The sequence below is a fragment of the Uloborus diversus genome, chromosome 6, assembly GCF_026930045.1.
Source record: "Uloborus diversus isolate 005 chromosome 6, Udiv.v.3.1, whole genome shotgun sequence".
NCBI classification, from domain to species: Eukaryota; Metazoa; Arthropoda; class Arachnida; order Araneae; family Uloboridae; genus Uloborus; species Uloborus diversus.
This window is the reverse complement of record NC_072736.1, coordinates 81,666,977-81,691,921: the sequence shown is the minus strand read 5'-3', so window position 1 is coordinate 81,691,921 and position 24,945 is coordinate 81,666,977. Positions and strand designations below refer to the sequence as shown.

At 35.0% G+C, this 24,945-nt stretch overlaps 1 protein-coding gene across 1 annotated transcript in view; it reads left to right on the top strand.

Annotated features, from left to right (window-relative positions):
- The window catches only part of LOC129224639 (protein NDRG3-like), a 141,538-nt gene that overhangs the window by 94,469 nt on the left and 22,124 nt on the right, over positions 1 to 24,945 (top strand). Inside the window, exons 7-10 of the mRNA XM_054859122.1 lie at positions 1,673 to 1,837; positions 5,866 to 5,969; positions 13,404 to 13,469; positions 16,044 to 16,143. Coding sequence (XP_054715097.1) covers positions 1,673 to 1,837; positions 5,866 to 5,969; positions 13,404 to 13,469; positions 16,044 to 16,143 — 435 coding nt within the window. The remainder of the gene's footprint in view (positions 1 to 1,672; positions 1,838 to 5,865; positions 5,970 to 13,403; positions 13,470 to 16,043; positions 16,144 to 24,945) is intronic.

Here is a 24,945-nt window from a genome sequence, read left to right as displayed (position 1 = left end):
AATATCCATTTTAACATTTCTAGAGTTAATTACAACGACTTTTCTCGTGACGTCCGTATGTACGTATGTATGTGCGTATGTGCGTATGTTTGTCGCATAACTCAAGAACGGAATGTCCTAGAAAGTTGAAATTTGGTACGTAGACTCCTAGTGAGGTCTAGTTGTGCACCTCCCCTTTTGGTTGCATTCGAGTGTTTCTAAAGGGGTCTTTTGCCCCTTTTTTGGGGAAAATTATTGTTAATTTCGATGTATACTCAAGTGGTGTTATAATTTGGCGGACACTTTGCGATATATTGTCAGTCTTTTGATCACAAAATTTTGTCGAAATTTGGCGATTGTTTTTTTTTTTAAATCTGGTTTTAGTTTAGCCACAGGTGGTGATATTTAGAGAGTAAACTATTGAATCACATTAAAATTGCCAATACTGGGAAAATGATATTAAAATTGGAGTAAAAGGAAGTCATGTGATGGACACATCAGCTCGTTTTATATAGTTAATTAAAAAGAACACAAAACACACAGAGCATATTTTAAATAAAAGAATTTTTGTTTGCTAAAGAAGTAATACTGGAGTCAGAGTCTCAGAGTGGCAGAATACATTTAACTCGCTGGTTTTAAATTCAAGGGAACGTAATATCGCGATTCGTTCATTAATTCTTCTCTGATGGAATCAATAATTAACATTCTTCAAAAAATTTGTAGGCGTGCCTAAAAGAGTTATTTTGATGCAGGAAGCTATTTGCTAAGTAATAGATTTATTTTTCAGCTTATAAAAATGCAAAATGAAAGAAATTCTGTAATAGTTTCATGGGAAAACTCTGATATTAATGAAAACGGCATGTAATATCACTATGTTATCTCAACTGCATCATGGCTTCAAGAACAAATCAGCAATCAGCAATTGCTTTGAAATTAACACAGAAATAGTCCTGAATTCTTCAATAAAACTTATACGTTTAATAGCTATGATTTTCATAACTAAATAATATTTTATAGTTAAAATATAAAATAATTTATAAAAACTCAAATGAGGTGTGGGTATATGGGTTTATTGAATAGCCTTGCCTTCGTGTTGTAATCATTATGACAATGTTCCTAATTAAAATTGTTCACTTTATAACATCTCGGTGACATTATATTGGGTTTAGTATTTAATTGGCTTGAAACGTTAAAGATGTTTTACGACCACATTCAAAGTATATTAGTGCATAATATTAATGTACTTAGAAGAAGATCATCAGCCTGAAGGGATCCTGAAAAAAAATAATGAAAAAAAAAACATTTAAAAATAAAGTAATGAAAACTTTGCTATTAAACATCAAATGTGGCGGGGGGGGGGGGTGCTATTCAATTTTCTGGGTCCCCTCCAAAAGATTTTTCTGTATTCGCTCCTGATGCCCTAGAAGTAGATTACAAACAAAACCCCAAATAAAGATCGCTTAGAATCAAGAATTAACAACCAAAATTCTGGTGCCATATTCTTGTTTTTCGATATCAAGCTGGAATTGATAGAGACAACTTTAATTTTTGGTTGGACTAGTATAAGCTGAAAATAGCTGAAGATGAAGTATTTTACTTTGCATGTAAAAGTTAAAAATTTTAATGTGTCTCGTGCATTCTAAAGTGACTTTTAATAGGTGGTATAGAGTTAATTGTATTTTCATTTTTTCAGTTAATGTATCCACATTTCGTGGATGGCTTATTCCTGATCAACTGCCCCTCCACGGCTGCCGGGTGGACTGAATGGGGTTACCAAAAGCTCAACACAATGTACCTAAGGAACTCTGGAATGACATCGTCCACACAAGAATATTTGATGTGGCATCATTTTGGAAAAGTAAGTGAACACTTATGTTCTACAGGGATCCCAAAATTGAACTGACACAATTCCCCCCCCCCCCCCACACACAAAATAGTTGTTTTGCATTACAAACAAGTAGGGGAAGCTGCTGTACCCACGGACAAAATTTACTGTTCAATTTTTGCTGGTCTCTGGGAATGGAAAATCGATCGGAAAAATTTGCTGGCAGAATCTACAACTTATCATTTAATTTCACAATTTTTGTCAGGTGAAAATCTCAAAGCTTTCAACTTCAAAAAAAATTTCTTAAAAACTACCTTTTTTGTCCGTGGGTACAACACCCCGTTTACCCCGCGGACAGGTGCCTTTGTACCCATGGACATATATATATATATATATATATATATATATATATATATATATATATATATATATATATATATATATATATGTAGGTCTGAGGAACTCAATTATACTCAATACATTTTCGTAAGTCATTTTATATTGAAACTAGTGGTACACGCACGGCTTTGCCTGCAATAGAAAAATTAAAAGTTCTTTTGGTTCGCCTGTATATTTACAAATAATGTATGGTGAATTTTCTCGCCAATTGGCTTGTACCCATGTTACGGTTCCACGTTATGATAATTTCGTAATTTACTCCTCCATCTTATGATATTTTTGTTCTTAAAATTGGAATAGAAAAAGAACCACATCGAATTTTCGAAAAATCGCTTCGAGGTGCACACCCCCATGCTACGAACTAACTTTGTGCCAAATTTCATGAAAATTGGCCGAACGGTCTAGGCGCTATGCGCGTCACAGACATCCAGACATCCTCCGTACAGACTTTCAGCTTTATTATTAGTAAAGATTCTTCAAACATCCATTGCAAATAACATTAAATAAAATATCCAACAGAAATTAAACTTTGAAAATTAATCGAAGGTTTTTTCACCCTTTTTTAACTTTCCTTAATTTTTAACATCAGTGAACTCTTTAAAAAAGTTATTACTCTTAAAAGAGTTAATGATGTTATGAATAATTAATGTGTCTTTAAACAAAAAAAAAAAAAACTAGATTCATCGTAGTATAACTCTCTATGTACCTACATAATAACTTCAATTTATATGCAAATTGAAACCTTTAACCAAAATTAACCCATTACAAAAAACCCAGTTTAGATTAAACCAACAAAAATCAAGAAAAGACGACTTCAAATGAAAACAGGCAAGATTGACGGTCTGTAGATCCTACAACAGGTGGGGGTTACTTCAACACCATATCTTCAAGCCCTACTTCAAATCCATCATCATTGTTGAAAGCAAATTTCGGACGTTGATGACAATGATGGCATGTTGATGGCATTATTCTGAGGTTCTTCACATTGTAAGAAGACTCACGTGTGACTCAAGGAGACTAAAAATTGCCGTCCGTGGGTACCAGGGACGGCAAATAGGGGGTGCGAGAGGGGGCAGTTGCACCCCCAAATTTTTCTCTAAGAATAATATAAAATGGTAAAATTCGATTTAGATAACTTAGAAAATCATTTACCTGAATTTTCAGAACAGAAAAAACTGATGGAGGATAAGTGTTTGCCTTAACTAAAGAAGTAATCTCTTCATATGGGTTAAATATTTCAAAATTGAGTGATCTATGTTATGATGGTGCGTCTTGTATGAGATACCCGTACAGTGCTGTGCAATTTTTACGCGTAAATTCCATGTCATTTTACATAAATTTTTATGCTCATAATATAATTTAATGTTCATCTAGTAAATGTTCATTGATGCCATGTACTAGAAACACATTTTAGCAACTCGGTGTATCATATGCTTTCATGGAAACTTTTTGTAAAGATATGCTATTTTCGAAAAACATCTCACATCAAAAAATACTTTCACATCAACAAATGTATCTTGAGGCTCTTTACTTGACAATCTCTGAGTGACACAAGATGGTCTTCAAGAGTTATAAAAGCCCCTTGGAAGAATTACTGGAAAGCGATCTTTTCATTGATAAAAAATTTGATGTCATTTTAATATGTATGCCTTTGTCTGAATTTTTCGTTTACTTTATTTATACTGCGGAGCGTTTTTTTTTTGATAAATTCTACACTTTATCATAAAAATTTTAATTCGCTAATCTTAATTCTTGGATTGACAATTGAAACTCTTAGTAATTTTCGCATTAATGCATACTTGAACCAGGTGTGGAACTTTGTGACAGAACTTTTCGTAACAGTTTTTAATGTATGCCAATGTGGAAGAGGTGACAAAACCCAGATGAAGTTTTAGTCAAAATATTAAATCAATATTTTGAATAAACTGATCAATTCAGTTTCTCAAGAAATTGAGACAGGATTTAATGAGATATATTTATTATTGGTCTTAACTTCAATATTATGTAGGTCGGTTATAGCAAGCGAAAAAGAAAATATTACACTTATAAGTAATAGCATGAGGGAAGAGGATTTGTTTTGTGAATTGTGATTATACTTTTTAATGACACAAAATAAATACTAGCCTATTTAAAACGTTTCTTGGTCATTTTAAAGAGAGGAATCTAAAGAAAATGTGCTTTTTTTTGACATAACTTTCTTGCTTCCATTGTTTTTTGACTGTTTCAATCAGGTCAGTCATTTGAAAGATGACTTTCGTGATTAAATTGAAAAACCGACGTAAATAAAGCACAAATTTACACGAAAATACAGCATATAGCTATTTTAAGGCTACAATAATAGAGCCTCTTCATTGGTGTAAAAAACTACGCACACAACCAGAAAGTTGTAGGAGAACTGAACGTCAACCAATTTTGACTTTCGTGTCTCAGGAGGTTAGAGAATTGCCTTCGAAGCGCAATGAGGCAAAGCAAGAACTTCCTCTTTAGCTATACTGGCAATAAATTAAGTTATTGGATATTGATTAACTATAGTTACAAAATTTTCTGTTCTTCCTGACTCCAAAAATAGCAGATTAAAACTTACTAAAAAATAAAAACTAGTACCGAGATATTTTGTGAGATAACTTATAACAGAATAAATTTAAAGCTTCGGTCGAAAAAATTTTAATTGTTCTTTACAAACCTAATTATTCTTAACATTAAAACCATTTAATTATCAGTTCTTGTTAACCAATATGTATTTTATACCGTTCTGAGGAAATTCATGTTCAAGAAACTCGACCCCCCAAACGAAATGCTGAAATGCCGCCCCTGGTGGGTACACATGGTTATGTGTCCTTAAGTACAAAAGTACGCCATTTTGGTTTTGCAAGCCAGTCACATCGACAGGACCACAGTTTAACAACATTGAAAATCAGAAACAAAACCTTCAAAATATAGGGAACAAAAATGAATAATACAACCCACGACGGACGAAAAAAAAAAGAAATTGCTCATGTTTTTTTTTTTCTTGGATCCTACTAAAACCGAAAAAATGTGATAGAATCTTAAATATTCGTTTGATGACATTGAAACTTCCTGGGGTACTGGAGAGAACTGTGACACACACGTTGAACCCTAATTAGGATCTCTCTCGACGATACCCGGAATTTCCTGACCAACGTCCGTAGGTAGAACCGTCCGTGGGTACAGCAGCTTCCCCTAGTATTAAAGCTTGACGACGGAGAGATGGCGGAAGATCTTGAAGCGGAGACATCATTTCTAGCATTTGCAATAGATAGAGTCAGCCGGAAAACGCCGAGTAGTAAGAGGCGCGTTCTCGCTGATCCTAACTACCACCAATTAAAATAATAAAAAAAAACCTATTAAAAATAATACACATGATGTTTCCGCTTCAAGGTCATCCGCCATCTATCTGCGGTCAAGATTTAGCATTCAATTTCTTTTATTTTATTCTGCTTTACCTGTCTATTGTGTAGAAGTGTATAAACTATTGCCTAACATCGAAACAATTCTTCGTACATTTCAAAATGCTTATCTTCATTTTGCCATTTTTTTGCGTGAAATATCTGCAAGTTAAAAAAAAAAAAACCTTCAACTGTCACTTATCTATTCATTTGTATAATACCTTATTGCATCTTATTAGTTTTCATTTATTTCAGACGACTGAAAATCGCAATTACGATTTAATGCAGCTGTTCAGACATCACTTCAACAAATCAGTGAATCCTTACAATTTAGCTCTATTCATTGATACTTTTATTCGGTAAGTCCATTTTTATTCTCCTTTTTAAACGTGTGATTTTTAGCTCTTGGTCACGAATGTGATATATTTCTCTCTCAATTCTACTTCAATCAAAACTTGATTTGTAAAGATAGTAAAATTCGTTGCCCCTGAAAATAATGATCCTTTTTAAATAGAAAATTACTGTTCAATAAAATAAGATTACTCTGTTTATTTGACGAGAATTTCATGTTTTCAGTTGAGCATGGGTTAGGGGAAAATGAAAGCTAAATACATTAAAATATGACTGCAAAGAGTTGGCCCTTTGCAGCGCCTTGTTTCAAAAGTGTCCATTTTTTGTGAAGGGGCGATACGGAGAGAAAAGATGAAGAACGGAATTTGCAAATGTGTTATTGGTTCTAAAGTTTGAATACGTCATCTTGGAACCTAAGAAATTAGTCAAAGAAGTAAAGCATTTCAGTTTTGTGCTGTCAAGGCAGATGTTTCATTAGGCAAACCATATTCCAAGTAAGTGAGTGGGTCTCGGTTTCACTTCTTTTAACAGCCATTGGTCAGGGCAGGGCCCCATTAGATGGCGCTGACGCTTATCGGGCCTTGATAATTTATTACTTTTCTGTGTTAAATCGATGCAACTATGATCCAGTCATGCATCCCCCAATCAATGTCAACGTTTTAAAGTTTGTTTATTTTTGATTGGACGTCGCCCATTTTGACCGCAAGGGGCGCTGAACGGAACCCCTGCAACCACCAATCAATGGCAACGTAATGGAAACAGGTGTTCTCTGTAGCGCCCTCTTTGCTGCCATGAGTTTCAGCGATTGTCAAGGCCTGTAAGAATTAATTGGGTTTATGGTCAGAGACAACAGCGCCTCTCATAAATAATAATTTGAATTGAAAATTGGAGAGAGTAGGGTTGCAATAACGAAGGCAAAGCTTGACATTTTTGTTTTTCGCCAACTCAGTGCAATTAATACTGCAATTAAAATATTTCAGGTCTAAAGAGTCACATAGCGAAAATATAGTAGACGTACATTATTTTCATACCTCCAAAAAGTCGCTACACTCGAAAAAAACCACGCGTCTTTTCTTCCTTCTCTACCTACTTTAAAGAATGGACTACTTTTCCGAAATTATTGACAAGGGTCATTTGTTCGCAATCGGACTATACTAGACTTATGGTAGTTTTGAAAACACATACACATTGTAGACTAGAGTAACAGAAAGTTCTATTCATTCTGTTTTCTCTGTATCTCCCCTGAAGTTATTTTCTACATTTTTGGAGGAAAATAAACATCGCATTTTGATATTAATTATAATTTTTGCGGGTATTTTACACATATTTATGCACATAATTTAATTTTATGAAAGAATTTTCTCAATAAATAATCTCAGGGTGTAATTCGGACGAATTTCGGGTTTTCTAACACGTTTTAACCTACTTTACTGCAACAGTAATAATAATAATATAAATCATCATCATCATCATAGTTGGCTCGACAGCCCAGGGTGGGCCAGGGCCTTCCTTTGGAGAATCTTCCAAGACGTCCTACTTTTTGCCTGGGTTTTCCAATTTTTAACTTTGAGAATATCGAAGTCAGATTCAACAGAATCCAACCATCTCATTTTTGGTCGTCCCCTTCCTCGAATTGTCGCAGGTTTTGCAGCAAAAACTTTTTTTACTGGGTTTTCTTCGTTCATTCGAGAGACATGGGCCGCCCAGTTCATTCTCCTAATTTTTATGCATTTCATTATGTCAGGTTCTCTAAACAATCTGTAAATTTCAAAATTGAATCGTCGTCTCCAGACACCGTTCTCATTGATGCCTCCAAAAATGCTTCTTAAAACCTTTCTCTCAAAAATTAATATCTTGTGCTCTCCGGTTTTAGTCAACGGCCAAGTTTCAGAAGCATAACCTAGAACTGGCCTAATAAGAGTCTTATAAACCAAGATCTTTGTTTTTCTTGAAATCAAAGACGAACTGAAGATGGGGCGTAGTCCAAAAAAGGCCTTGTTTGCCAATGTTATTCGGTTCTGTATTTCTGAGATTGTGTCATTTTTGTTGTTAACACAGGACCCAAGATACGTAAAACTGCTAACGATTTCAAACGAATGAGTACCAATATCTAAACATGTGTTCCTGTCATTTGGCGGAATTTTTTGTACAGGCATATACTTGGTCTTGGAGTCGTTTATTTTTAGTCCCATTCGACCAGCAGCTATCTCCAAAGATGAAAAAGCCTCTTTCAAGGCTGGTACAGTCCTAGCAACTATATCAATATCATCAGCATAGGCTAAGATCTGAACTGATTTGTAAAAGATGGTGCCCCTAGTGTTGATATTTGAATCACGAATAGCTTTTTCCAAAGCAATATTAAAAAGAAGGCAAGACAATGAGTCGCCCTGTCGAACACCATTATTAACATTTAAATCCTCAGAGAGGACTCCCTTGAATTTTACCTTGCATTTAGTGTTGTTCATAGTGCACATTACAAGTCTAATTAAATTGCTTGGGATCTTGAATTCATACATTGCATCCATTAAATGTTTTCTATCCACACTGTCAAATGCAGACTTAAAGTCTATAAACAAGTGATGAGTGTCAATATTAAACTCAAATGATTTTTCAATAATTTGACGTAGACAGAAAATTTGGTCTACTGTAGATTTTCCACTTCTAAACCCACATTGATAACTACCAATTTCTGAATCCACAAATGGTTTTAGTCTCACAAACAGAATATTGGATAGGATTTTATCGCATGTGGTTAGCAGGCTGATGCCTCTATAGTTGGAGCAGACCATTGGGTCTCCTTTCTTGTGAATAGGGCACAAAATACTAATGTTCCAGTCTGATGGTATATATTCAGAGCTCCAAATATCAATTATTAGTTTATGCAGGTGCTCATATAGCTGAGGACATCCATTTTTTAGCAACTCTGCAGAAATAAGATCATGTCCTGGCGATTTATTATTTTTTAGTTTATTTAAAGCAAATTGAATTTCATCTCTATCTGGGAGGGGGATGACTTCGTAATCATTTAAATCTATAGAGTCGCGCCGATGGTCTTCCACTGGTTCCTCCGAGTTTAAAAGGTCACCAAAATGTTCCATCCATCTACAAAGTATATCCTGTTTGTTAGCCAGGATTTCACCCTGCTTGTCTCGACACAGAGCAGAACTTGGTTTAAAGTCAGAACGACTACGATTAACCTTTCTATAGAATGCTCTGCATTCATTGATGGTTTTGAGATTATCAATGTCTTTGAGGTTCTCCTCTTCAAAAGTTCTTTTCTTCAACTTGTGAAGCCTTTTTTCCTCTTTTCTAGCTCTTTTATATTCATCTGAGTTATGTCTGGTATTTCTCTGCAACATTATTTTATATGCTTGATTCTTCTTATTTGTGAGTTCAGCACATTCATCGTCATACCAGTCTTTATCCTTCTTGCGTTCAATGTTTCCAACTACAGCTTTAGCTGTATGACAAACACTTTCTTTAATTTTTCTCCAGTATTCATCTATGGAGTCGCTATCACTGATTTCCGTTAGATGCTTTTCTAAACATTCAGCATATTCCTTTTTTACTTCAGTGTTCTTAAGTTTCTCACAATCAAACGTTTTTAGGGGCTCAATCCGTTCTTTCTTGGCATTGGAAAGCCTTGCTCTAATCCTGGAAATAATTAAATAGTGATCCGAGTCTATATTTGCACCTCTGTATGTTCTAACGTCAATTAGGTCTGAGCTATGTCTAGCATCAATCAAAACATGGTCTATTTGATTTGAACATGTACCACCTGGTGCATTCCATGTTTCTTTATGGATTAGTTTATGACAAAATAAGGTACTTCCAACAATCATCCCATGCTCCACCGCAAAATCAACCAGTCTACATCCATTGTCGTTTGTCAAATCATGAAGGCTATATCTACCAAGAACAGAGCTGTATTCTAATTCCTTTCCAAGTTTAGCATTCATGTCCCCAATAACTATTTTCACGTCATGTCTTGGACATCCACTGAAGGCTCTAGACAGATTTTCATAAAATGTTTCCTTTTCTTCATCAGATTTATCTTCTGTAGGGGCATGGCAACACAAAAGGCTGTAGTTAAAAAACTTTCCCCTAATTCTCAACTTACATAGTCTTGGTGAAATTGCTTGAAAATCCATTACGAGGTGTGAAATTCTTTTATTTACAACAAATCCAGTTCCTTCAACATGTTTCCTATCATTGCAACTATAGAAAACTAAGTAGTTTTTACTGTTAAAAGTTCCATTACCTGTCCACCTCATTTCCTGTAAAGCACATATATCAACATTGTACTGATCTAGTTGCTGCAGTAGCTTTAAAAGTGCTTTACTTTTGTATAAAGACAAAACATTCCAGCTTCCAATTCTCAAGTCCATTGTCCGTTTTCCAGGTCGTTTTCGTAAAACAGTCCGGTTATTTTCTCCATTGGATTTCGAAACACGAGTTTTTTTACGAGGTGGGGTTGTCAGCCCCACGCCCAACCCCCAACCTGGAGGACCAGTCCCCTGTACAATCCCCAGGGGCAGGGTGCCCGGCTATCCTCCCAGGCACTGAGCACCTATTTTAGTCGCCTTTTACGACACGCATAGGCTACGTTGGGACTATTCTTACCCCCCGGTCACCACACGGGGCAATAATATAAATAATAATATTAATAACAATAAATGAACGCATATAGACAATAGTGCTAAAAGAAAACTAAATGTTTTGGAGAACTGCCTCTAAAAATGTAAGTCAAAAAATTAAATTAACTCATCAGTCTTTTTAACCGACTTCAAAAAAGGAGGTTATGATTTCGTCTTGCGGCTTTTTATGTATGTTTTCGAATTATTCCAAGACTACTGGACCGATTTGAAAAATTCTTTTTTTGTTTGGAAGGGTATACTTCACAAATGGTCCCATGGTAACGTGATCTGGATCGGGTAAGGGATCCTGGAGAAATCTAAGAAACTTTGAATTTCACATGTTGTGGATACGTCATCCAGCGTTGTCACGTGGTTTCTTTCGTGACCGGTATTTTTTCACAACAAAGGTTTTGCCTTCGTCTTGAATGATAATTTATTCTCGCGGCATATGGATGATTAATTTTCGCCGCCTGTTAATTTTTACTAATAGGTGTTACTAATGGTTTTTTACGTAGCAAAGCAGTAAATTAAATATATTTTGCTACTTTAATAGCTGAATCAATTACCTTAATATTTTATTTACTAATAAATAACTTTATTTCGGCACTAAAATACAAAGTTCTTTATTTAATATTCCAGTTTTTAAAGTTATTTAGTGTTCAATTGAGGAGGAATTGAATATAGAACACCCCTTCACCACGACTTAATTTATATTCTTTAATAATATACATTATAACTGGTGTCTGATTTCTGAAGTTCGACCAATATTCTAGATTTACTATTTCACGATGCCGCCATTTCAATTTGAAATTAGGGTTATACTAATTAGCAGGCTTCAAAAAAAGGAGGAGTTTCTGAACTCGTCCGATTTGTTTTTTCTTTGTACAATGTTACATAAATACTCGAAGTCACCTGTACATAGTTACGCATTTGAAAAAGCCTTTTTCCACAGTCGTCGCCGGAAGTCTCCAAGACGCTGTGTTATTTACACCACTAAAAGCAAAAAATAAATTACTTTTAAATAAAAAAAAACGCTTTCAAAAGACACCTAGGAACTAAAAAGCAAAAAATAACTGATTACACTTACATACTATTTAGTACATAAACCTAGAAATGAAATTTATTTTACAATTCCAGTACAAAAATCAACTAAACTAAACATCGAATTATAAAATAAACACTGATTTTAATTACAATACGATGAATTATTTTAAATACCTAACTAATTATGTACGATCTCTTAATTTTTAATAACCTTTTGAAGTCGGGGCCTCCTATAAACTACTACCTAACGTAACTGAGTAGGTTTAGTTTTAAAGACTAATTTCGTGTTTAATTAAGTTTGTGTTTAATTCAGGATTCGGTGGGTTGTCAGTTTCGTTAGGTAGTAGTTTATAGGATTTTAATAACTCTTTCTTTGAAAAAATTTTCAAAGGAAATATATCACGAATGTGATAAAATTTGTCTCATAAATTTTAAATATTTTTATCATCCAATAAACGTCATTTAAATAGCGTTGGTACAAAAGAGTGAGTACATCATAGACTAATAATAAGAGTAGACCGAGCTTTCCTGGACTTGCTGATGAAAAAATTGGTTCATGGATACATCATGTGACTGTTGGAAGGCTTGGCGAAAACTTTGGCAGCATGGTTGTTAGATGGCAACATTATCTATAGTTTGGCACTCGACATGTATTTTAAGTAATGTGTTTTCATTATAATTTTTTTCAGGTGCAGAGATTGAACTGTTTTTCTTTTAGTTATGAATTATTTTGACATTAGTAATTAGTTTTTGATCCCAGTTTTTAGTAACTTTTATTTCATTTGGAACTGCTACGTCAGCGTTGGCGTGAACGTATTGGAGTAAACGCTTTGCGTTAACGTAAAAATGTACTAATCGGAATCTTAAATTGAAATTGTAGGTAAAAATTTTACCGTTTGCCGATTCTATTTGGGCGCTTGCATCTTTAATTACTTAGAGAATTATTGAAATTGACTAAAGAAACTGCACAATACTATTAAACGAAAAACTCACTATATTAACAAAATATTTACAACTTAGAATAACAAATTTACAAATCGGACTCCATAAAAGATCATTATTCCGCGTTCATTCAATTCTATTTATTTTATTTCTCGCGGGCGTTGATCGTCTGCTACGATCAACGCCTGCTGTTGCTAGGATATCCACTAGTCACATGGTTTGGTTCATGAGCAGTAAAGGGTTGCCATAGCTCGGTCTATTCTTATTATTAGTCTATGGAGTACATATTATTGCAACTACAAAACGTACAGTTAAGCGTCAAAATTAACAAATACTGAATGGGGTTGTTTCCTTCAGTCAAAAGTACTACTTTTAGTCACTGAAATTGATAAAATAATCCTTTAAAAAAAAAAAAAAAAAAAAAAAAAAAAAAAAAAAAAAACATGGATCCAGAAAAAAAAAAAACTTTTATTTTCCCTATAGTTATTTTTTAATTATTTTTTTTTAATGTCCGCTTTTGGAAACAAGGCATGGTCTTAATAACGTCAAAAGTGATATACTTTGGTGTAGAGCCGCTATATGATAAAAAAATACTTTTAAAATTTCGGAAACAACCCCAATTGATCGGGGTCTGGATACAAACTTTTTTTTTTTTTTACTTTTGTCGACCTGAAACTATAAAAGCCATGTGTAAATAATTTATAGGATGCAGTTTTTGCTTGCAGCTGAAATGAGGTTTCAGCTGTTTTTAAGTTCGTACTTAAGTTTTAATGATGAATTTCAAAGATATTAATCAAATAATTGTCCCTTTATTTGCAGACGCACGGATTTACAAATCGTTAGGGAAACTGATCCATCGAAACAGAAAAGTGTAAGAAATTTCAGGTAATGTTCATTATTTTTAGTATTTTGCATTTAGGAAAATAATTTTAAAAAATAGTGATTATTACCTATCTTTCAAAAGTTTTCAAATTATAATTGGATTGGGTTCGGCATAACCAATAAACATCGTAATACCGATCGCGCTATGACTGTACAGTACAGACTGTCATACCAAGAAGGCTTTCACATTGCTACACCAAAATTGCTGTGAAATATAAGTCCAAATGAACCAAGTTGCAAAATTCCCAGTTTCTTGCGCAAACCATTACAGACTACATCACTCGAAGAGTATTGCAATCGCATACTGGTGCATTCGATAGGTAAATATATCGTTCTGCTTTTAAATCCCAAATATAGCCGTTCAAAATTATTTCAAGTACACGAGCATTACATTGATGAACATTATATATATATATATATATATATATATATATATATATATATATATATATATATATATATATATATATATATGTGTGTGTGTGTGTGTGTGTTGTGTGTATGTGTGAGTGTTTATATTTACACACAATATCACCAAAAGTGTTGAGGCTTTTGCAAAAAATCACGTTTTCAGGTATTTCGGAAGAAATAAGAGACCTATTGTTCTGCAATTTTTATTGCGTAAATGGTATGCTCTATCTGTCATTTTCCTATACAAATTAAACCATCTTTGTATTTAGGGGATCAGTAGCAAATTGAGAAAACAAAACAAAAGGTTTTTGATCATAAAGTATTTGAACACCGTGTGAGTAGATGATTGTCGAAGATTTAGGGAGGGTCATGACCCCCATGACCCTCCCCTTCTATTCAATCCTGCTTCATATAACTATCAAATCTGGAAACCGCTCTTTGCTTTTATAAACTATATCAAAACAGCATTGACTCTAAGTAGCCAGACCTTGCTTTGAGTACGAAAGAAATGTAGTCCTGCCTGCAATTTGTTGTTGTCAAAAACACGACAGAAAAGTACGACTTTAATTCGAGTACAATGAAAAAAAATTTTTTTTTGCACAGTCAGTCATTCCACGACACGCATTCCATGCCCGGTGGACATTTTGAACAACATATGTAAACACAAGAAGAATCCACTTAAAAAAACGACCTCCGAAGTCCAATTCTTGATGAAATCTTAGCTTTATGCTTCACTCAGTGGCAATGATTCGGAGGAGCAAATGGCGGGGGGCGACCGCCCCCGCACTTTTTTCGTCATCAACGATTGCCTCAACGTTAAAATTTTAATTTCAAAACATTCTGGGTGAGATTACCCAAACGTCACCAGACAGTTTAAAATTTCAGTTTTAAAGATTAAATTTTGAAAATTTTCCAGGACAAAATCTCCGAGTGCACTCCCTCCTTCCTTTAAATTTAAGGATGACCTAAATTTGCATTATAAAGACTCCAGTTTGAGGGGGGAAAAAAGAATCTACCTAGATAACGTAAAACTACGTTTTTAAGACTCCAATTTAGAAAGAAAAAAAAAATCCGGAGATCGTTTTCTGAAGTCCCCAAAGGAAGTTCAAAACTGAGTTCTTAGAATTTCATCAGTTCGAAAAAAAAAAAAACTAGGAGAGCCTTCGAAAAACTCTATCGTTCCTCCTTCAGTCAATAAAAGAGAAGTCTGAAAGAACGTTTTAAAAGGCGTTTTAAACTTTGCGAAATTTCTGCGAGCGAACCCTAAATAAACCCATTGCTCTAAGTTTAAAGATAGTTTTAATTTGTGTCTTCAACACAACACTTTAACATTTTTTTCCGGGAAGAGCCTTCCTTCACCCTTACATTACCAAAGACAGTCCAAACTTCTTCGATTTTATTATTAGTAATTAGATTTTATTTAAAAAAACATTATGTGGACAACCCTGGAAATTCCTTTCCGTTCCTCAAACATTGTCAAAACACTACTAAAATGGCGTTCTTAAAACTACAATTCCATAACATTTACGCAAGAGGACATCAGAAGCCCTCCCCTCTTCCCCCCCCCCCCCCAATCCCTCAAGATTGCCTAAAATAGTCTTCAACTTCCTAAAAAAAATTTGCCCACGCACTTATAAGCCCCACTCGCCGCCTCTGGCCTCACTCATTGATTTTATAACATAAATGTTGATCATAACTTTTCTAATATTTGTAATTAAAAAATATTTTGCCTTAAATGATTTCCACAAAAATAAGTTTCTGTATAAATTGGTATTTTATCAGTAAGTAAACGTAAATTTCCATTTTATTCGAAGATTGGATTTAAGCCGTTTTTCCAGTGACCGCCTTCACATGTAAATGTCGATGTTCATATTTCTAATGAAGTTTTCTAATAAGGGAAATTTCTCATTGGATAAAACCTGCAACTAGGTGCAACTATTGCATGCAATTTTCTCTGTAGCAATACATGGAGTTGTAGGAAAAAAATTGCAGATGGTTGCACCGTGCAATAAGACTATTAGACTTCAAAACAACCGCAGAAACATAATTCGGATGGTTTTCGTTTTGTCGCTATTGCTTTAATATAGTGCGATAAATTCTCATATAATTAAGAAAAGAAAAAGAATTATTTTCATAAATTTATTAAAGCTTAAATGTTTCTTTCAGGTGTCATGTCCTATTGATGTCTGGTGCCTTTTCACCTCATTTAGAGGACACAGTTACAATGAACAGTAGGCTTGATCCAACGAATTCTACATGGATGAAAGTAAGTACATAATTTACAGAAAAAAACCTGGGTATTAAACTCATGTTTGTAACAAAAGGAAGTGTCAAAAACGTCATTACTTTCGTGTGAGCTGAAAAACAAAACGTTTGCAATGTACATTCATGTAATGTACACAATGTCATGGAATATACAATGTACATTCATGTAATGTCTCATGTATCAAAACGTTGAGATTATCTTGTACAGTCCTGAAGAAAAACGAGCTGATGTGTGCCTCACATGACTTCCTTTTACTCCAATTTAATGTCATTTCCCCAACTGGCAATTTTAATGTGATTCAATAGTTTACTCTCTAAATATCACCAACAGTGGCCAAATTAAAACCAGAATTTAAAAAAAATCGCCAAATTTGTCGCCAAGTTGGCGACAAAACTTGGCGACCAAAAAACTGGCGATAAATCGCCAAGTGTCCGCCAAATTGTAACACCAATTGAGTTTACATCGAAATCAACAATGATTTCCCCCCAAAAACGGGCAAAAGACCCCCTTAGAAACACCTGAATGCAACCAAAAGGGGAGGTGCACAACTAGACCCCACTAGGAGTCTACGTACCAAATTTCAACTTTCTAGGACATATCGTTCTTTAGTTATGCGCACGCACATACGCACATACATACGTCACGAGAAAACTCGTTGTAACTAACTCGGGACCGTCAAAATGGATATTTCGCGTGTCTGTACGTTCTTAGGTACTTATCCACGAGTGGTCGAGTCGAAAAAAAAACCTCAACATTCATTCGGGGGTGAGCGAAATGTAAATTAAGGTCGATTTTTGAGTGAAAATTTTTTCGCGAATACAATACTTCCTTTTTTTTAAAAGGAAATACAACAAGAAGTTCTCTCTACACTGTTAAAACTACAGGTTGCGATTGGCACCTTTCAAGGGTGAAAAGCTTGTTCACCAGCGACACCCTATACGGTGCCGAAATATCACCCTTAAAATGGGTGAAAAACTGGCACCCTTAACCCCAGCGTGCACCGTAGGTGAAAAGATGGCATACTAGGAGTGAGAAATGGCACCCTCACTTTTCCCTATTGCAGGTTTTAATATTCAGTTCTTGCGGAAAGGGCGCTACCCCCTCCCCCAATGGAAAATAGGTAGCCCCTCATGTGGTACGGGGGGGAGGGGTTTTTTGGGGGGGAGGGGGGGTTCAGGGGGCTGTTCCCCAATACAAGATCGTAAAAAATCGATAGTTTTTAAAAAACATCCCCTTTTTTGACTGAAGCAGTCTGCGCTATGACCCACTCCGCCCCCCCCCCCAATTTGGTACACCCTGCTGTTTTTAATCTTATTGGAATAGACTTTTTACTATCCAGATGGCCGATGGCTGTTAACTATTGCAGTTACTTGCGGAAGGAGATGTTCCTCCTACATAGTAATTCCCCCCCCAAAAAAAACGAAACAATAAAAAAAACTAAAATTTTTCAAAAACCAACCTTAAATATTAAGTCTGCGCCACCCGCTCAACTACCCCTCCCCCCCCCCCCCCCATCGCAAGCCACACTGCTTTTGTCCTTATTCGAATAAAATGCTTAAATTTTTTATCCAGATGGTCGATGCCAGTTCCCTATCGCAGAGTTACAGGGCGTAAGGGGATGCCCCCTAAATAGAAATTTACCCTACTTAGGTCATGGGGGTGGGGGTGGGGGCTCCCCTCCCCCCCAAAAAAAAAATATGAAAATTAAAAATTTTCAAAAACCAACCGTAAAAATCTGAAGTCTGCGCCACCCGTTCAACTATCCCCCCCCCCCGTAGGCCACACTGCTTTTGGTCTTAATGGAACAAAAATAGCTTGAACGTTCTTTTATCCAGAGGGCCGATGGCTGTTCCCTATTGCAGAGTCACTTGTAAAAGAAGATGTTCCCCTAAAATAGGATTTCACCCTCTTAGGTATTAGGGGGGGTCTGGGGCATCCCCCCCTCCTTCGGAAAAAAAAAACATAACTATCAAAAAACTTAAGTTTTTAAAGGAAAAACTTTAAAATTTTGAAGCTTGCGCCATGACCCGCTCCACCCCCCCCCCCCCCTTGTCGTAGGACTCGCTGCTTTTGATCTTATTGCAATAAATTGCTTGAATTTCTTTTATTCAAAAGGCCGATGCTTGTTCCATATTGCGTTTACTTTCGGGAAGGGGGTGCTTCTCTGAAAGTAAAAGTTAACCCGATTAGGTAAAACGGGGGGTGGGGTGGTCAACCCCCCCCCCAAAAAAAAAAAGAAAATCACCATAAAAACTGAATTTTTTAAGAAATAAACCTTAAAATTTTGAAGTCTGCGCCATGATCCGCTCCATCACTCCCCCCCTCCCCCCGTAGGCCCTACTACCTTTTGGTCTTATTCAAATAATAAGCTTGATTTTTTTTTTAATCCAGAAGGTCGATGACTTTTCCCTATATCAGTCACTTGTAGAAGATGTTCCCCCTAAAATAGGATTTCACCCCCTCGGGTATTAGGGGGTCTAGGGCATACCCCCTCCCCCCCCCCCCGTCCTTAAAAAAAATTAAAACCATCAAAAAACTAAAATTTTTAAAGGAAAAACTTTAAAATTTTGAAGCTTGTGCCATGACCCGCTGCAACCCCCCCCCCCCCGTAGGACCCACTGCTTTTGATCTTATTGCAATAAATTGCTTGAATTTCTTTTATCCAAAAGGCCGATGCCTGTTCCATATTGCATTTACTTTCGGGAAGGGGGTGCTTCCCTGAAAGTAAAAGTTAACCCCTTAAGTAAAACGAGGGGGGTCAATCCCCCCCCCCCGAAAAAAGAAAGAAAATCACCACAAAAACTGAAATCTTTAAAAAATAAACCTTAAAAATTTGAAGTCTGCGCCATGACCCGCTCCATCCTCCCCCCCCCCCCACCAATAGGCCCTACTACTTTTGGTCTTATTCGAATAAATAGCTTGATTTTTTTTAAATCCAGAAGGCCGATGGTTTTTCCCTACTGCAGAGTTATAACGGAAGGGGATGTTCCCCTTTAAATAGGAATTCCTACCCACATGTTATGAGGGTGAAAGCACCCCCCACCCCCCCCCCCCAAAAAAAAAAATTATAAAAATTAAAATTTCTTAAAAACAAACCTTAAAAATATGAAGTCTGCGCCACTCGCTCAACTCATTAATGTGGTTTGACTGTAACAGGAAATTTCTTAATTGACTGTGATCAACCACTGGCACCACGTTATACTGAATTCCACTTAATGGTGGTCTGAAACAATTTTTACTCGTCTCGGTACAACAGACCACCAATGGTTCTGAATGCTAGTCAATGCATAAAAAATTTTATTGCAAATACAAGCCAAGGAGCAAATTTGTAAAAAGTTGCTAGTACAGAATGTGCTGTAAATAAAATTATACATATAAACGAAAAACAAGCAAGTGTTACAGATTTATTCCAATAGCCCACTGGTAAAGAGTTGAGAGGGGGATGTTACACACACTCCTCCAAGTGAAACGATACCTCTGGGGGTGCTGGACCAGGGATTGCTCATTTTCTGGTCTGAATCAGAGCTATCTTCAGGGTCACATCCAACTGGTTAAACTACAAATAGTGGCAGGTACGGATTCGATTCTTTACCCTAGAGCGACGAGTGGTAAAGAATCGAATTTTTAAACAATATGCTTAGATACTGTTTAAGGCTTTCACGGCCGGCGTCAATATGAGGAGATAACATTTCCGGGCTCATGATGGCTGCAGCAAAGCAAGCCGAAACGTCTGGAATTTCTACTCCAACTAGACCACGGCCAATAAGCCCGGAAATGTTATCTCCTCATAATATGCTTAGATTTTTAAGCCCTGCAGACCCTTATCTGATACAATATGTAAACTCTGAGTTCTACTGTGTTTTTTGAAAGCCATATCAATTTTTCAGATTTTAGAATATCTCTTACAGTAGAACTTCAATTATCCAAACTCCAACTTTCCGAATCACTTTCAGAATTTCTGAAACAAAAATACAGTAAAACCTGTAAAGTTGATCACCCTTGTAAGTTGACCGCCTTTTTTCAGGAACGTAATTAGCCTTTATCGTATAAATCAACCTCTATAAGTTGACCATCTGTTTAAATTGATCAATAAAGTAGTGCACCACAAGTGGTCAACTTATACAGGTTTCACTGTATAAGATAAATTTTAAAAGATTAGACTACCAATCTAATGTAGGCGTAGCATAAACGTTAATGGGATGATAAAAGTAAGATAAATTTTTAAAAAGATTAGACTACAAACCTAGTGTAGGTGCAGCACAAACATTATTGGGATGAAGAGTCAGTGTCATAGTGCAGAAGCTTCTAATGTACAGCACAAGTAAATATACTCAGCACACACACAAGTTAATGTGTTGACTTTCCTTTCAATTAATCAAAGACTTTTTCTCTAAAAATGTTCTTTTCTCCCCTTTTCAACACAAATATTGACTAATGAAAATCCAATCATCCGAATGGGGTTCAGTTTCAATTGAATCGGAAAATTGCAGTTCCACTGTATTGCCATTTCAATTAATATTTTTATGTTATTCTATTAAATTACCAACATATGTATTCTAAAAAAATATCATTCACATAAAAAATGTTAATTTAAATTCATTAATTGCTACACTCTTCATGGTTAAAGTTAATTTTCCAAACAACATATTTCTATACCAGGGGTCGATCCAGCGCCAAATTGGGGCCGCTTTGCGGCCCCTTCACAAAATTCCGCATGGCAAAAGCGGCCCCATTCACAAAATTCCGCGTCGCAGAAGCGGCCCCATTCACAAAATTCCCCATCGCAAAAGCGGCCCCATTCACAAAATTCCGCGTCGTAAAAGCAGCCCCTTCACAAAAATTTATAAAAAGGCAGCCATTTCACAATATTTTTTAACCGCAAATGTGTACGCATCTACGCGAGAGCCTCTTCCACCTTCTCCCATCTTATCTTTTTGCTTGCTGCGTGAGGTGTTTTTGCTTCAGAGCGTCAGAGGGGGGACGGGAGAGGGACACTTGTGATTGGTAGCTTGTTTTCAGGAAAATCCTAAATTTTACTTTGATTACGCAATATATATTTAGTATTAATTTGTGTTGAGTTTCAAAATCCAATTCTAAAATAACTTTACTTAAAATAAAATTATTTTACATGCTGTTTTTATATTTTTATTTCTTTTGAAGATCTTGATTTCCTTACATCGGCCATGGTAAACGAATTTTTCGCATTTTTGATGTTTACTGTACCTTGTTAAGAGGCAAACAAATAAAATTTCTTATATATTTATTAACATCATTAAATTGCAAAGTTTTAAACGAAATACCTACTCTGTAAGAACGTCAAATGTCAAAAAATTAAACGCTGAATGCTGGTGCAGTATTATTTTGGGTTTTAATTACTTTTAAGTTTTTCAAACACATACATGGAATCTTTAATGAGTATTTCACTTCTGTGTTAAGAAATATGTGATATCTTTGAGTCTGTTCATATTGTATTTATTAGGAGTTATCATTACGTTCAGCAGCATGTGCAATTTTCATTGCTCTTAAAGTATTTGAGAGGGGCAAACAGGAAATCTGTTGTGAGACTTTCACCTTAAGAAAGTGTGCCTTGCATATGTATATTTGTAAAAAGCAATAAATGTAATGTATGTGTCAAATTACGAATAAAATGTTAAGGGTCTTACTTCCCCCTCCCCCAGCGCATTTTCTGTTGACAGCTTTCAGGTATTCTTCAAGAACTTGCAATCACCCCTGAAACCTGTCTAGGGCTTTTCTATAACGATACGACAGCTAAAAATGCTTTAATGTAATCTTTTCCAAGAAAAAAATCACGAGAAGGTCTTTTTTACAAAAATAAAGAAAATTCACAAAAATATTTTGCTTTTTCACAAAAATAACGAAATTTCACAAAAATATTTTGCCTTTTCACAAAATGGGGACCCAAAAAATAAAACCTGGATCGACCCCTGTATACATTTTTTATAGTCAATGTGTCGAGAAAATTTTTGTTCCATGAAAACAAGAAACAAGAAAGGCACAACAATGTGGCATTAAAATTTTGTACAACAACTTCATGTAGACACACATTAAAAATAAAACTCTTTTACAATGCAATCAAGATGTGAACTTAAGGTGAGCAGGATTGTAAACAGCAAGTTTCCCCCTTTTTTTAATGCGTGCTTGTACCCCAAAAAAATTTTCCAGTCAAATTTGAACTTAAGTTTTTCCTGGCAATATTTCAATAGAATTTCTTTATATTTTCTTCAGTTAGGCCTGAAAGTCAATCATCACTTAAGCTTACAGTTTCTATAAAAGTGAAGTTCAACAATAACACTAAGTAAGGAAAAAAGATTTTAAATTTATTTTATAGAAACATTTTCCCACTATACCTTCTCTTACGTAATGCTAAAGACTTTGTAACTAATGAAAAAATATTTTTCACCACAGGGGGGGGGGGAGTCACCTTTTGACCCTTCTCTGAATTCGCCTTTGGCCACTGGCAGTGTGGCGAGATCATGCGTAGGTGGTTGAACCGTTATTTGCTTTGAGAAAACCCTGTAGTCTGTCGTCATGTGAATATGAATGCTTGATAGACATAACTTCAAACTGCACCTTTAAATCTACCTTACAGATACTTCACTTGTAGGTCTGACTAAAAAAAAAATACCTTGGCAATTAGTTATTTCAGAACAATATTATTCTACAAACCATGTTATTATGAATTTCCTCACAAATTCTAAAAACAATTTGTCAGGAGCCCACCAATTTTCCTTGCCTCCAAAGATTTTACAATTTTTGTCAGTCTGTGGTTACCCATTTTTGGTTTTGGCTGAACATCAAAAAACCCCAGCTGTTGAAAACACAAAGCCTGTCCTTCCAACTGTCATAACTTATATATGCAAATCTGAATTTAACTTATGCAGTAACCAAAACTATACACTGAAGCTGCCTAAATGCTGATCCTAACATTCTACTCTAGATATCAACCATTAAACCCAATACATTAAAATTGCATCAGTTAAAACAACTTCACATTTCAATTTTGAATTCTAATCGTTTTGTTGTAACAATTGTTTTCTGTCTGTTCAACTTGATTTTTGTATTCCAGAATTTGTAAATAAAGTTAAGCATTATAAGCTACCTTTTATTAAAAGTACTGTAGGATGGGATAACTTTGGAACATTTTTCAAAGTTTAACTGCTCCTATCTTTATTTTCAAAGAAAAAAGCTAAATAATCACAAATATATCAATTGAGTATTCCTCTTACAAGATATGGCAAAAGAATAACTCTAGTTATAGTGATATTTTATTTAAAAAAATCTAAATTTGTCCTAATCTTACCCCATTGATTGGGATAACATTGGAACAGTGCTTTATCCCAATTCAAAACAGTAGGAAACATGACTTCGAACCATTGTACCATAGGTGCCTGATCTACACTAGGAACAACAAAGGAAATGAGTTTATATCAATCCTAGAATATTATATATTAAATAGATAATTAAGAACAATGCATTCTAACTGACAAGTAAAAGATTACGATATTATTTTAAACTGCTATGAAATTTTAAAAAAAAGATAGTGTAACTAATACTATTTAAACACTTTATAAAGTTTAGTTTTTGTCAACCAAAGCCAAAATAAGGCTGTAAACTTACAGCCCTTTAACTTTGAAAATTTCTCAGTCCCATAGTAACCTCGTGAAAAGATGAAAATTTACAATGTACAGGCTGTAAAACATAAACATAGTTATTATACCTTACAACATAACCAGTTATCATGATTGTCAGTTATGAAACCCTATATCCCCAGAAAAGAAACTAATCAGTTTATGCAGAATTTCTGATCAATAGAGACGTACCGAGCAGCACTTTGGCCGAGTAGTCGAGTACTCGGCCTTTCGCTACTCAGCCGAGTACCGAGTTCCAATTATATTTTAAGAAGAACCACGGACACACACGTGACAAATTGTGAACTCATTGGAATAGTAGTATAGACCTCCATATAAAAAAAATAGTTTTTAAAACAAATTTCCAGCTGAAATTTAATTATGTATTATTTAAAAGATTTTGTTTGTGTCAATAATTTTACAAATAAGTTATTTTTTAAAGTAAAAATAAACAAATACATAAAAGGTAGGATTATCAAGTTGGAATTAAAACAAATTATATCAATCTATACTTCTAGTCAGACAAATGTAAATAATTTTTTAAAGCAAATGAAACAATGTTAAAAGTACAAATGTGCAGGAGCACTGCAGACACATTCTTCTGCATTACAAGGAACATCTTTTTCAGCGCATAAAATGTGAGCAAATGAACGTAAAAAAATCCGACTTTTGTCGGATGTCTTTGAATCCATAAGCTCACATTTTGTGCATTATAAAAAGCATTCCTTGAAATGCCAAAACACGTGTCTACAGTGTTCCTGCACATTTGTGATTTTAACATTGTTTTATTTTTTAAGAAAGGGTATTTTTATGCTTCTTATAAATAATTTTGTTAGTGGCAAAAATCCATTTAATAGTATAAAAATTTCATATTTTCTGTACTTGCCTTTTTGCCCCATTTTTAATATATAAGTTTCATTAATTTTGGGGCATTAAAATATAAGATTTACACCATTGAGGCATAACAAACTTCATTATTCTCAGAATTTGAATTTGACTTGTAAATTTGAATTGTAAATGATTGCAGTATATTATTTATATGCTTGCACTTTTTTTATTAATTGTAACATCTGCTTTGAACATTATTCAATTTTTTACAACTACTCAGTATTGGCCAAGTACCTGATCAAAATTTGCTCGAGTACTGAGTACT